A 15,817-nucleotide genomic window follows, 5' to 3' on the forward strand; every position below is an offset into this window, starting at 1 on the left:
AAAGCCTGTGAATACAGGGAGTCTGAAACACATAACTAAAACGTTGAAGAATGCAGAAAAAATCCCAGACCCAGTAGTGACTTGATCCCCCGCAACAATAATATAATTATGACGGCGGGGGGTAGCTATAGCTACTATACGTATCTATTACAACAAACATTCCTAAACCGACTCAGACATGTCAGGCTAAGAAATCAAGCGAGGAATGTTATTATAAAGTTAATGTATGGCGCACGTGGTAACAGCTAGGCTAAACCAGCAATATTGCAGGTGAAAAGGACAGCGGTATCATCTTCACTGAGACGTAACTAGCTGGACGGAAAGACATCACCGCCACCACTGAGAGTAGCACTGTTAATTCGATTTTCTTGTCAACTCGGATCAGGAAGTTACTGAACGTCAGGCGTGTACAATGAAGCTATGTACTCTACTGCTGACTGTGCTACACTTTGCCAATGGTAAGCTACTGTACAGCGGTAGGCCCGTAGCTCGTGCAACCGGTAACTAGTTCAGTAGCTAGCACTTCTGCATGCATGTGCACGTGCCGGGTAATGTGCAAACTATGATTTGATCATAAAAATGTTTCAGTAGAATGTGTGCATATTCAGTGTTGGGCAAGTTACTTTGTAAAAGTAACTAGTTACATATTACATATTACTTGCAACTGGACTATTTAGTTACAGTTACATATTACCCATAAAATAAAAGTACCTGTAATAATATTACATATTATATTACTTTGTGTCCACAGCCTTAAGCTGTCACGTGTGAAACTACCACCTTATCACGTGACATGTTTGCGTTGTTGGACAATATGCAAATCTTGGTTATAAGTAAGAAGCTGGTGAATAAGCTTCATTCAGTAGGCCTCGTTACTTCATTGTGGCTAGGTGTTACTCAGAGGATAACTAACGAGATTAGTAACTTCGTTACTTGTAGTAGGCATTCCAGTATCCGAGATTTTTTAATAAAAAAATTCTCCGTATATTCCCCAATAGTAGGGTCCGCAATCCGAAAAATCAACTTCTGCAAATCAATCTTCCTACCATTGTGGGATGTTCATTGTAGTGTCCCATTGCTTGATCCATCATGAAACTGGAGGCACGATTGTTGTCTTCACAGAAATATTGTTTTCAGTATCTCGCAAGATACAAAATTTATTTTTAAAATTTCGTGCTCCACACAAAGGACTAGATGAAACTTGCTACTTAGCCAAATTGTATCCAGAGTTGTTCTAGTTGAAAAGTACGCACAGAAAAAAGAAATAATTTGCTGGGTGCACGGCACAGGGTTGCTTTCTTTGAAAAAACAGACAAAGAGATACGAAGTTTTGAATTCAAACTGCCCTACCATTCAGGGCAAGAGAAGCCAACTCTTCCTCATAGTGTTTTGATATGGTTGGGTGCATAGTCTGTCTATGCTGTTAGTTTGGAAAAGATCTGAGACTTCTCACCATCTGGGTGACGAGCGTCAAAATTTTCTGCAGCATCATAGAACTGTGTCACGCTTTCTAGCCATTTCCAGTGCTTCTGCAGCCACAACAATCATCAATTATAAACTAAAACTATGGCAAAAGATGTTCCTGAACATTTGGTAGCAGTGGTTGTCAATTATTATTTCATCCACGGCTTCCACGCCTCGCTCTAAGCTATGCATCAAGGGAGGCAGCAAAATCGTCCAAATTTGACTTCACCTCTCACGCTCCACAGCACCTTCAAATCTTCACTAGATCACCCTACATCACCATTATGCTGCAAAACATAAAAAACAAACCGAAAAAAGCACAAAATCTTTCATTTTTGATTCGAGCTGGATGGAGCTCCTGGTGAGCTGCTGGTATACTGCGTCATATGAAATCACAGAAACACCAACTACTACTACTACCAAACGTTTTGACCCATCATTTATCATTATTCTAAACAAAATTAAGTGACCAGTGTGGCATCAGAAGTACTAGAAAGCACTTTGGTACCATTGAGAGAATCCCTTGAAATGACGCACGAAAATTTTGACGTTCTTCACCCAGATGGTGAGAAGTCTCAGATCCTTTCCAGACTAACAGCATAGACAGACTATGCATCCAACCTTATCACATCACTATGAGGAAGAGTTGGCTTTTCTTGTCTTGGCTGGTAGGGCAATTTGAATTCGAAAATTTGCGTTTCGTTTTCTGCTTTTTGAGAGAAAGCAACCCTGTGTCGGGAACCCAGTGAATCATTTGCTTATTACTGTGCGTACTTTTTAACTACATTAACTCTAGATAATATCTAGCTAAGCAGCAAGTTTTATCCTGTTCTTTGTGTGGAGCGCAAAATTTTAAAAATAATTTTTGCATCTCACGAAATACTAAAATCGATACTTCTATGAAGACAACAATCGTGCCTCCGGTTTCATGGTGGATCTAGCAATGGGATACCACAATGAACATCCCACAATGGTAGGGGGATCGATTTGTAAAAGTTGATTTTTCAGATTGCGGACCCTACCAATAGAGCCCTGGCACAAAATGATAACTCGTGTTTAACTTGGGATTGTTCCATCGTCCGAGCTCCAATGAGGATGAAAATCGCTGTGGGGTTTGTCCACACGCTGATCATCATGAAAATCTTAGTTTTATCGTGCGCGTTACATGTAAGTAAGTTCTGTGTTGTTTTGTAATCTTTTCAAACCTTGTAATGTATGTAGAATACTTTAAAACTTTTAAAAACGTACTGTTGGGTGGAAGGTAGTCACTGGTGCTTACTTTAAAGTGCATAGTTACTTCACTCGGGTTAGCGATTTTCAGCTCCTCAGCAATTTTCTGATGGCTGTGTCATCAGCTCAAACTGAGTATAAACCACTTCAAAGTCGGCATAACAATGCCATAATTGAAACCACAACTCCACCTTAGGTATTGTTGCATCATTGTGGCACCTCCACTTTAGTTGTTTACCTTTATAAGTTGCTAACTTGATGTTTTTACCAACTTGAGATAGCCACTTGCCTATGGGTATACACCACTGTATTGAGAAGTGTGCAGTAGGTGAAACATATTTGCTCACCACAAAGCTTACAAAGATCGCTGAGATCCAATAAGACCTGAAGTTACTCTCATTACATGTACAAATTTGCAGCTAGGAGCAACTGCAGTTTCAAGATAGTCCAGATTACTAGATGGCTTCCTGATTCAATTGTGCCATTTTTCCTAGTAAAATGTATGGGGAGCCCTGGAGAAAAAATGTACCTTTTTTCAGTTTTTAAGCACTGTGCATGCCAAAGTAGCTAATTCCAACCCAACAAACTATATATTTCTGAGATCGACAATCAATACTCTATCTATTGAGCATATAAAAAGCCCGTTTTTCCAAAATTTAAAAATCGGTCTGGAATGCCTACTTGTAGTAATAATATTACGTAATATTAGACTCGTTACAGTAACTATATTAATTAGGTAACGCGTTACATTTGTAAGTAAAGTAACTTGAGTTATATTACCTGTTTTTATAGCGTATTTCGTTATATTACTTTGTTACCACAAAAGTAATAATAATACGTAACACGTTACATAAGTAACGCGTTACTCCCAACACTGTGCATATTATATGTGTATTATAGATAGTGCGTGTGTGACTGTGAATAGCTAGTGTGTGTGCGCGTGAGCCAGCGTAGCTTAGTGGCTAGAGCCGCATCGACCTGGTAATTGTATTGTATTAGTGCTTTACAGTGATCAGCACTGAAGGTCTGACAGCAACATGTGCTGCAGCCTTAGGATTACCTAACCTAATTTCAATTCCAAACAGGCCCAAAGGCATTGGGTTCTAAAGAACCCCCTCTTGAAGAAAAAGGTCCACAATTTGACTGAAAAGGTCCACATGCGTATTCCCAGTAAAAAGGTCCACTATTTCAGTAAAGAAGTTCACTATTTCAGTAAAGAAGTTCACTATTTCAGTATTAAAGCCAGAAGTTCAACATTAAAGTCTAAAATTTTAGTGCCTGAAATGTCTCCTTGAGCAAGAAACTTTACTCACATTGCTCCAGTCTACCCTGCTGTTTAAATGGGGACCTGGTGGCCTGGTGTCAACTGGGGAAGCAGTCCACCCAGCTGTAACATCAATGGATACCTGCCATTAACTAGGAAAGCAAATACAAACTGTCCATGTCTCACATAGCAGGTGAAGGCCCAAGTGAGACTTCAATGAGGTGCCCACACCTTGGACATGGTACGGCCTACTGCAACTTGCCCGAGGAGGATTTTCCTGCACCGACTCCTAACACCTGATCATGAGTAATGCACAGGTGTCCCAGTGCTGGTTCACTGGGTAGGTGTGACCATGCTACTAAAAGCTTTGCTTGTGTGTGTGCGTGTGTGTGTGCATACGTGCGTGTGTGTTGTGTGTGTGGGAGCATGCGTGCGTGCGTGCGTGTGTGGGTTCGTGCGTGCGTGCGTGTGTGTGGCACAGCCTCCAGCAAGTTACTAGTTCTGTCTCATGAGAATTTGTCATAGCACTTCCAGAGTTGGGGTCATTACTCTAAAAATACTTGTTACATATTACTTGTTACTTATGCATCATTTAGCATGCTATAATTACATTAAAAAGTAACAAGTTACAAAATACTTTGAGGGCTGTAACTAGTAATTATATTACATATTGCGTTTATTCATTCAGTACTAACTACAAAGTAAGTCCAATCTCTAAATGCAAGTTACCAACCTACAACTACAAGTGACACGAGCAAGCCACAGGTTTCTCTGGTGTAATTCAGCCACAAAAACAACACATGTAATGAAATACTGAGTATTATATAACGGATACTACATCTATGTAACACGTTGCTTCTTTTTATTGTGTGTGTATGTGTATGTGCAAAACCAATGCATTTCCGAGCAGTAAGAAGTACTATGTAATGGATATTGCCTCTAAAAATTGTATTGCTGTATCCTTTGATGCCAAAACACTTCATAGTTATTGCAAATTTAAGCAAACAATCCTTGTACATATAACTTCGGTTGTAGGTGTAGTAATTGTTATAACGTGCATATACTTAATTTTGTACTTAAGTTTGGTAATTATTAACTTTTCCTGGCTGCCAGCACAGGTTGTTTGCAGACCATCAATGCATTATTAGTGTATTGTAAACAATAATAATAGACAGTGCTGCAGACATAAACAAAGAATTAAAGTGTACAGGAAGTGCCTTCAAACCAAGATACCACAAAAGGTATGTTTTGTGGCTGGACTACACCAGAAAATGTTTGTGTCTCACTTAAGCTGAGAGCCAGGTTGGATTTTCTATATAGTTTGTAATGATGCGTAATATTATTACTAGCTACTGCCCTCAAAGTAATGTATAACAATGCACCTAACTTGTTGCTTTTTTTCTGATGATAATATGTAACTGTCACTTATAAGTAACAAAGGTTGCATGAAAGTAATTATTATTGTACATGGTAATTGGTAAGAGACCTGTACACAGATGTCTTAACCTAGCCACATGTAAAACACAAGTTGCATACTTTGTGGGTTTCTAACAAAATTTCTGTCGCACAGACCACTGTCTAAATGACTAAGATATGTATACATTGCTAGGATTCTTCAGTGGATAAACATGATATACGATAACTTCTAGTGTCACTCTCTAAAAAATTGGCACTTCAGTGACCTGATTGTTAATTGTAGAAATGCATGAAATTTTGTAAACATACTGTTAAGAACTGCATTTTATGAGTAGCTAGCTACATCATATTATAAATATTGGTTTAAAAATATAGCCTGTGGTCCCTTCTTAAAATATAAATATTGGATAATACTTGTTACCTTGTATCACAGTGACACCACCACTAGCCTACGTTACTGTATAATAAGGTCAGATATTTTATTGGCCACTTTAATGGTCTCAAATGTGTTATATTATTGTGACCTGCCTATTACAGGCAATGACTTAAAAATTAATAGGTTTGGAAATTAGGCCCACAGATAACCAAAGTAGGTGAGTTTCTCTGAACTACATATTGAATGTTACTTTTATGGCAATAGGGCAGTTTTTCACTGGAGCAATCAACAACATGGTCTTACCATTAAATGGATCATCCATTAATGTTACCTGCCCAGTGTCTGGATCATTTGACAGTACTGAATGGTTCATGTACAGTACTACTGGTAGCTCAGTTGTAAGTGTATCTACTGGTATGGATCTTGTTGTGACTGATGCTGGTAGCTACTATTGTGAAGTGACAGAACAAAGAGGTGTTTATAGGAGCAATACTTTCACTGTCTATGCAGTTGGTAAGGATGTCTTCCTCACTCATTAATATTATTACTATGTGATGTTGTGTGTTAGGCTTTGCTGATAACTTTTCAGTGAACCCCAAAAATTTGACTGTGTTTGTTAATAGTCCGAGAATAGCTTTTGAGTGTCAGATCAATACTTTTGCTGAAACAGAAGATGACTTTAATCTAATGAGGATAGAATGGGAGTCAACAAACTCCTCAGCTCCCAATGATTTTACTACAATTACACAAGGAATGATCCTTAATCCTTTACCAGGCTACAGTGTTCTTATAATAGATACAATGGATGTGACAAGTGAATTAGATGTATATCGTTGTCAAGCAGTGTTCATGCTGTCAAACAGAACTAACATAACAATGGCTACCAGTGATTCAGCATATCTTAACTTGGATGATGATCCAATGGGTAATTAATCATTGTCAATGCACTGTTAGTAGTGATTTTGTGTTTAGGCTCATCTACTGTTCCAATGGAGAACAGGACATTTTTATTATCACCAACTGATGAAGTAGTTACAGAAATGGACACTACAGCTTTTGTGTGTGTACCAGTTAATTCTACATTGATGCCAAGTTGGTCACCAAGTGATGGTGTAATGTTGGGGATGAGCAACACTTACCTTCTTGTACTGAATGTGACAAGTGATAATGTTGTATCCTGCACTATTGATGGTGATACTGTTAATGTTACTTTAACAGTACAAGGTAAACATTAATTTTATAATTTAGTAATGTCAGTTTGTGGTGGAGGTATTCATAATTGTGTCATTGTTTGTGGTCTGTTTACAAACTGGTAACTAACATCAGCTAAACTTCATTTGTGAAGCCACAGAAGCCACACATCACTGGAAGCTACTGTACCTGTATATAATAAATCCCAACCGAAGCCACACTACATCAGACAGCATTCCTTTACCACTTCTTATGTGTCCATTAGCCACACACCTGTGCAGTGTGTATCTCCATCAGTGTGTTGTGTCAGTTAATACGTTGTGTCCTTTAATGTGATGTATCATTTTATTAGTGTGTTGTTAGTTTTATGCTCATACAGTAAGTGTGCAATGTATCCTTTTTTAACCTGGGTTGTATGTATAACTGTGTTTTATTCACTTGTATAGAAGTGCCAGTATTACAGGGACCATTAGTTCTACCAGAGGTAACACTTGTCCAGACAGGAAATGATGTTACTTTAGAGTGTCCCCAAATGATAACCTATCCTATACCAAGTCTGATGTGGCTGGCTAACGGATCAGTTGTTCTAGAGAATATGGTGAATTATACCTTCACTACAGTGGGTGATACAACAGAAGGAATTTATCAGTGTCTGGTAGAAGCATCATTTACTCCTACTACTAATAGAGCTGGACTACCTCCTGTGATTAGCTTTGTTACGACAACATTTGTGGATGTATTTTGTAAGTGTGTGCATATGTGTATGTTGTTTGTATGCGTGTAGTGTAGTATAGTGTAGTGTGTGCGTGTGCGTGTGCGTGTGTGTGTGTGTGTGTGTGTGTGTGCATAGCTTAGCAGACTGATATTGCCCTTCTTGTAGTAAGGCTGAAAACCATGAAAAAGATTGACATACTCTAATAGAACACTAAAATACCCTAATAGAGCAGTCAAACTGCTTTATATAAAAACATGTTCCTGAAAGTATTAAAAAAGAAAAAAAGCCTACAGCAGGAATCAAACCACTGACCATTTACTTTGAGTGTTGGTGTCTTACAACTGTACTGAGTGTTTCCAGGGTCCTAAAGCTGCTTATAAATGCTATGCTACGTATGTTCATTAATCCTGTAGTCAACAGCTAAGAGTTTTATTAGCCTGTTGTAAATACGTTAGACTTAAAAGTTGGTGTTTTAGTTGAAATGTGACTATAAATCAATTTTGGTGAACTTAGAGACGTTGCAAAGTTAAAATGGCTACAGATTCTGGGGGGCTGCACTTATTCTATACTCTGGTCAGCCCCTTCTTCCCTCACATTAACTACTTCCTCCACCACTGTGTGTAGTGTGTGTGTGTTTTTGTGTGTAGTGTGTGTGTGTAGTGTGTGTGTGTGGTGTGTGTGTGTGTGTGTGTGTGTGTGTGTGTGTGTGTGTGTGTGTGTGTGTGTGTAGTGTGTGTAGTTTGTGTGTTTGTGTGTGCTTGTGTGTGTGTGTAGTGTGTATGTGTTTGTGTGTGTGTAGTGTGTGTGTGTAGTGTTTGTTTGTGTGTGTGTGCAAGTGTAGTGTGTGTGCGTGTTTGTGTACGTGTGTAGTGTATGTACTGTAACTGTCCTGATGTGCACACATTTGAATAGTGTAGTGTCTTAAGGTAGTGTTTGAACAATGATATACTATCCCTAAAGTGTGCATATGTTGCAGGCAACAACATTAATGGCATGTATTTGAAAATAAAATTTGTTAGGTAAATGTAATTCTAAGCAAAAGGAAGGGTAGGGGTGCATATTTTAGAAAAAAAAGTTGTTGAAAGATCATTGTAGGACAAATATCCTGCTGTTACTGTGATTTTGGGTGGCTTCATGCATAATTGATAATTTTACCGTTCATCCACATCAAAATTGGGGGAGTGGCTAATGGGAAGCTAAGTACCAATCTACTTTGACTAATTTTATGGCTTTTTCATAGTTAATTTGCTTCTTGTACTTATTATCACACAAAAACAACCAAGCTGTGAAAAAATGGTGTGGCCTTAAAAAGCCTGGGTGAAAAAGTTATGAAATCAAAGTAAATGGCTGCAATGATGTTAATGCAGATAAATTTTAACAATGGGCCGCCACCTGTGATTTCATAACTTTTTTCACCCAGGCTTGTTAAGGCCGCACTATTTTTTCACAGCTTGGCTGCTTTTGTGTGGATTTCACTTCTTTTTGTACTTTGTTAGGCTCCAAAACCAGCCTATGGATGACTTGCAATTTGTTTTTACTCACATTTCTTCTTTTCTATGTAGATACAATGATGATTATTGAAGACAGACTTATAAATGTATTTCATTGCATGATGTACTTCAATATTGATAATATTATTGCAATACTCTAATAGAGTGCACATTTTTGAGGACTTCTACTAGAGCATACATAGAATGTTCTAGAACAATCTAGTGCTTCTATTGGTAGACCAATGAAATTACAAATGTTTGATTATAAGCAGAGAAATTTCATTTATAAAGCAGAAATTAAGTAAGGTGATCAGCCAAGGTAGCAGTGGTTCAGTGGTTAAGGATTCAGGTGTTAGATATGGAGCTCCCTGGTTTGAATTCTGGTAGTTTCCACATTTTTTGTACACCTTTTTACCTCGTGGTGACTGCTCTATTAGAGTATCTCAATCCCGTGATTTTACATTTGTTTGGTTTTTGCTTTATAACTTTGTCGCTGTAACTTTATTGCTATTCAAACTATCAAAAGGCACTGCTATGATGATCAGCCTATCTACACACCAATTTTCAAGTTATTCCTATACTCGGTTTACCCTGTAGCCATGACAGAAGTTTGATCTTTTTTACATCAATAAATGCTCATAACTCCTTGGATATTCCTCAGATTCACAGCAAACTTGGTACATGAGTCCACCATTACACATTCTCATTTGTGCCAAAGAGTGAGGCAATCGAGGTACACTTTTGCATTTTATAGCAATTTTTGCAAAGTGTGCGAAAAGAAGAATCGAAACATAAGAAAAAAACGAAGAAATTAAAATGAAACTTTGAATGCCTATATCTCACAAATGGCTGTTGCAAATTAAATCACACGTGCTGTGTGGCATACCCTACCTGGCTGGCAGCTATAATGCAAAAATGATGTGCTTTGGAGAAGGGGTCATGGAGGTATGCACGCATGAAAAAACTGTTTTCTTTCTTCTTGTCAATATATACTCGAGCAGTCAAGTGTATAATTAATAATCAATAGTCACCTCCTACCAACATCAGTTATTGCTACACATTGTGACAGGAAACAACAATAATAATAATGATGACCTAAGGAATTATTAACAATTGAGCTCCAATTATAGTGAATGGATGTATATTATACATAGCTAGTCACGTATATTATGTGTAGCTAATATTTTGCACTAAGAACTACAGTATTGCAATACATTGTGTGCTTGTCCAAGAACATAGTAGTGAAAATACAGATTTATGTACATTGTTCATAATGTTATAGGTGTACCAAATGTTATGATCTCAGTCAGTGGAGCTACTGGTGATGACACTGATGGTGATCATGATGTTATGTCAGGAACTAGTTTCAGTTTAACTTGTGAACTAAGTTGTCCAACTACTGTTCTCACATGGACACAAAATGGTGCTGAAATTAGTAACAGCTCCTATAATACTGTGACTGTCGATGGATTCTCGGTTAATTACACAACTGATGCTGGATACTTTAGTCAGTCAGTGTTGACCAAAGATATGGCTGCCCCAACAGACACTGCCACATATCAGTGTACCACTACAGTACAATCTATGACAGCTAGTGCAGAGGCAACTGTTGTTGTGTATGGTAAGTAGATGTGTTCTGTAACATGAGAACTACTACCATACCACATGGTAAGTCACTACTGGCTGTGATTAATTCCTCTGAGAGTTGTCTTCAACAGCTAACTACAGTACAGTAAAATTGACAGAAAGTAGAGTAGCTAGAACAGGCTAGTAGTGAGAGATGCATACATACAATTTTATGCTGTAGTTTCCTACACTGTGACAGTTCTGTCAGTACCACTTTCCATAGCTGCTTTAAAGTTGGTGTGATTGTTTTATTTGAGTGACTTGGTGTTTTACACTTTTACAGTGTTCTATTCAAACTCATTGTCTTTATTTTACAAAGACGTTTGTAACCGTCTCAGCAAGAAACTAACTTGTTCACACAACTTCCGATTTATTTTAGTGTCCAAAGAGTGGATCACCGAAGTTTCAGCCTTTTGGGTTGAGTAGTTTTAAAATTGTAGCACTAGACAATAAGAATAGCAAAAAAATCAATTTGTACAGTGACTGTACTGAAAATAAACTACAGGCCTTGCATTCGCAGCCATAACTTCTGTTTGCATTAGTACACAACATTAGAATTTGACTTACAGCTGTAACAGCGTCACCAAATCAACCAAGGTACCTGTAGTCACTTACACATGTGGGTATGAAGGTGGTTTAATGATAGAAATGACAACGATCTTGTTTACGTTTACCGCATTGTAAACAAACACACGTGACATGCATACCATTGGGGCTACAGAAACAAAACAAAGCATTTTAAACTCTCCATGAGCAGGCAAATAATATGGTGTACTTACAGTTTACTTACAGTGCAATTCATTTCACAGCTGATTTCTTCGTGATTTGCCCCCTTTTGCTGTTGCACATGCGTATATGTACTCTTGTCCACCATGACATGTCCGGGATAAAACAGGCTATCATTGACTTTACCAACCTCTATCACTTTATTTTTCAACTTGAAGAATGATTTAACTCTCCTATTATGAAAAGTTACACTTTGTGCTATTACATAACAAATGTGCACTAGTCCAGAAAGGATCTGGTTATCCCAGAAATGGGATCTCTATGTGGCATGTCCACTATTTGTATTAGTGTATCCTTCTATGAAACACATTTACATAGAAAGTTATAGAAAGGCAAAATTTTATTCTATGAGTGAGTTATGATGTCATACTGCCATAGGACATCAGTGGCCATTAATTGATTGAGCTATCCTGCATTAAATTAAATACACATTTCTGTAAACTTTATAGTGGCTCCAATCATCACACAAGGTCCTACTGATGTATCAGCAATGATAGATGGTAGTGTGGTGTTCACTTGTACTGCTACTGGTATACCCCTACCCACTATAACATGGATGGATGAAAACATTATACTGATGGGTAGTGATATGATTATTAATGGTACTACAATTCAATCAACATTGACATTATCAAATTTACAAGATGATGATTTTGACAACTACACTTGTACTGCTACTAATATGTTTGGTAGTGATGATGTAACAGCATTACTGGGAAGTGAGTTATTAGCACACACACTATACGTTCTTGCTAGTAATATGATGTGATGCTCTTTTCAGTTTCAGCTGAAATTACACAAGGTCCAATGGATATGGCACGTATGATAAATGACAATGTCACATTTACTTGTACTGCTACTGGTATACCCCTACCCATTATAACATGGAGTAGTGATAGTAGGAACAGTATTGAGGCCACTGGTGATATAGTTATTGATGTTAATAGAACTGTATCAATACTGACATTATCAAATTTACAAGATGATGATTTTGACAACTACACTTGTACTGCTACTAATATGTTTGGTAGTGATGATGTAACAGTATTACTGGGAAGTGAGTTATTAGTTAATGACTCCTTGTACAGTACCTACATACAGGATTTAGTCTTCTAGTAGGTCCATAATGGGATAATGATTCCAATGAAACAATATATCTAAAGGAGTATATATATATATATGTAATATAGTTAGAAGAAGAACCTCTTGAGATACTTTAGTATGTTGATGACTGAGTAGATTATCAAGATACAACTTCTCTACTGTACAACTTACATGTTGCACACATAGAGGTACCTGCAGAATATGCTGGAATAATTAAAGGAATAAAATTCTGAATAAGCGCAAGATTTTTCAAGTATATATTTGACTTGTGATGTAACTGTTACATAACACTAGCAAACATTGAGATATACTCTAATAGAGCAATCACTTAACCTCTAATAAAGCAGTCACTCAAGGATTATGTGACTGTTCTATTAGAGTATTTCAATCTTTTAAAATGTTAGTAATTACACTTACAGCTGAATGTATTTTAACCCTTTGGCCTTGAATGCCACTATAATAGCTTTGGTTCTTGAAACCATAACTTGTTCTACATAAAATACATGTTCTGACATACCTGTACAACACTTGGGCTACTGTTAATCTGTGTATGGACTACCATTTCAGTGGAAAAAGATGTCATACAGTACCTGCCCTATAAGGCTATATACGTACATACAGAACTATATTTCCCTCTATCAGTGGTTAGCACTAAACTACTCAGAATGAACAGCTTTTTCTAGCCCTGTTTTAGTCCTTATATATTATCGGTTGTACACATAGTACCATCATAATTATCATCTTAGAAATGGCTGAAAGACTTTTCCAATGCAGATATGACACTCAATCACACTATGATGTTCGGATAAAGCTTAAGAAAATGGCTGTTAATCACAGAGTAATGTGGTCCAACTGTTTACTCATAGAATATTTCATTTACAAGATATATGCCCTTGAATGCATGTGAGCTGTGAGAGCTACTATAATGGTGTTCATGTTTAACAAAACACTTTGTCATCAACTTCAGAGCCAAAGGGTTAAGAATCACTTCAAGAAATTTTAGGGAATAAGTAAGGAAAATAATTTTCCAGAAAGAATAATATTTTGAGAGCCTTATAATTAAGCATGTTTCATTGGTCCTACTCACATTGTTTCACTGCATACACTAGTATTGTCACCTTATGCAGGCAGTGATAGTCATGTGATAGTCATGTGATAGTCATGTGATAGGGAAACTTGTCATGTGTACACACTAGGGTACACTTGTGTGTTTTCTCTGGCTTGATAAGTGTAAACTAACCAAACATAAGAGTTTGTACTACTGCAGTTGACTAGTATGTGTATAAGTCAGTTTATGTGGTACAAATAAAAATTCATGATTAAATATTCTTTTCAACTATAAATACTCTTGTGAATTTTTCCTTTTGATTTGTAACTGAGACTAATGCTATATTATACTGTTGTTTCTGTATTATACAGTGTTTATGCACAAGTACAACAACAATCCAGCTATTAGGGATCATGTTAAGCTTATTGTATTGTTTACTTGTACACACAGGGGATGCCATGATCACAGTTGGTCCTGTTAATACTTCAGCAATGATAGGTGGTGGTGAAACATTGACTTGTACTGCTACTGGTATACCCCTACCCAATATAACATGGATGAACCAAGATGGTAACACTGCTGGAACACCTAGTGATATGATGATTAATCCTACTACAATTCTATCAACATTGACCTTTTCAAATTTACAAGATAATGATTTTGGGAACTATGTCTGTATGGCTAGTAACACATTTAATAATGATACTGCAACAGCATTACTGGGAAGTGAGTACAACACTGTGTCTACCTGTTGTATAAGAGTTACCAGAACTCCCTGGTGCAGTACACCAGGGACTCACAACACATTTATGATTACCTAGGCATGGGGTAACCCCAGCCTTAAACCTTAACAGCTAAATAGTTCACCAGGCTGTTCATATTTTAAAGTCTTTCTTCTTCCTGTGATTCGGTATGCATGAACACACCAGTCACAAGTTATGTCACTAACAATAATACTAGGAATTTTAAATTTGATTAAGGAAATTAATAGTAACGATGAAACAATGGAGGTCACCTACACCTGCAGCTATGCTAGTGGAACATTTAATCCCTACTCTATACTATCGTCAAGTCTAAAGTAGGAATTACTTTTTAGTTCTAAGATTCTTCTCATATTGTTAATTCTTAATTCCTAATTGCTGTCAACCTGCAGCATTTTGGCTATTAGAAGGTGTATAATTAACCTGATCCAACGGAGGCTGGTCACTCATCATAGCCCAACATGATTAGTATGTGTAATTGTGCAACCAAACATGGTGCTTGAAATTTGACGCTATTATTATGAAGTCCTTTTGTCACATTCATGAGATGTATACGTAACTATTTTTTGTTTATTAACCAGAAAAGTCACAAAGTGTTGGATAGCTTAAAGAAAGACTCTGAAAACCACATCAATTTGCAAATTAGAATATGGTGTTGGATTGAACTTTTCTTTGAGATCACATGAGATGCATGATGATGTGCGACCAACCTCCTCTGGATCTGTTCAATGTTGCTTCATCCAGAGATGTGCCTTTTCACCAACCACAGTATGTACAAACACATCATGGACTTGCCTTTGTCCTCCTCCTTTGTGTTCCAGTTCTTTTTGCTGACAATGCAAGGTGTTAATTTGCAATATGTGATGCAGCTTCCCTGTGGCTGATTATCACCCATATTTTCTGTACCGACTGTATTGATTGCTTCTCGTATTGTTCTTTCTGTATAACAGGTAAAGCATAGCTGAAAACAAAGCATAATGGCCACCTCCCTTTCCATAATGTAATTGGTTGTTGGGGGCACATTTTCTGATGCAAAATTACTTTTATGGCATTCCTGGCACTATTCTGTCTTTTAATGTGGCATGCACTAGTTTAGTAGTTATTGAAAAGTAAACGAACAAGTAGAAGGACAAAATAGGAATTTTAAGGGATCAAAGAAATAAAAAGTAGTGAAACAAGGAAATAGCTAAAAAGTGGTGAAACAAGGAAGGTAGTCTATACCTGCAGATATACTAGTGGACATTTAATCCCTAATTCAGTCATGGGTATAGACTAAATTAGGGATTAATGTCCACTAGTATATCTGCAGGTATAAGCAAAACCTTCCTTGTTTCACCACTTTTTTT

At 37.2% G+C, this 15,817-nt stretch overlaps 1 protein-coding gene across 4 annotated transcripts in view; it reads left to right on the plus strand.

Moving 5' to 3' along the window:
• Positions 1–211: 211 nt before the first annotated feature.
• The window catches only part of LOC136256331 (hemicentin-1-like), a 45,197-nt gene continuing 29,591 nt past the window's right edge, over positions 212–15,817 (plus strand). For 3 of the 4 annotated variants that reach the window (XM_066049263.1, XM_066049264.1, XM_066049265.1), the window contains exons 1-9: positions 212–458; positions 6,015–6,263; positions 6,319–6,675; positions 6,723–6,974; positions 7,388–7,684; positions 10,429–10,767; positions 12,008–12,277; positions 12,340–12,615; positions 14,161–14,436. In XM_066049263.1, the coding sequence (XP_065905335.1) occupies positions 413–458; positions 6,015–6,263; positions 6,319–6,675; positions 6,723–6,974; positions 7,388–7,684; positions 10,429–10,767; positions 12,008–12,277; positions 12,340–12,615; positions 14,161–14,436 (2,362 nt within the window). In that variant the 5' untranslated portion in view covers positions 212–412. The remainder of the gene's footprint in view (positions 459–6,014; positions 6,264–6,318; positions 6,676–6,722; positions 6,975–7,387; positions 7,685–10,428; positions 10,768–12,007; positions 12,278–12,339; positions 12,616–14,160; positions 14,437–15,817) is intronic. The other variant, XM_066049266.1, reaches the window with a different exon arrangement.

This window comes from Dysidea avara, chromosome 5 (assembly GCF_963678975.1).
Source record: "Dysidea avara chromosome 5, odDysAvar1.4, whole genome shotgun sequence".
NCBI lineage: Eukaryota > Metazoa > Porifera > Demospongiae > Dictyoceratida > Dysideidae > Dysidea > Dysidea avara.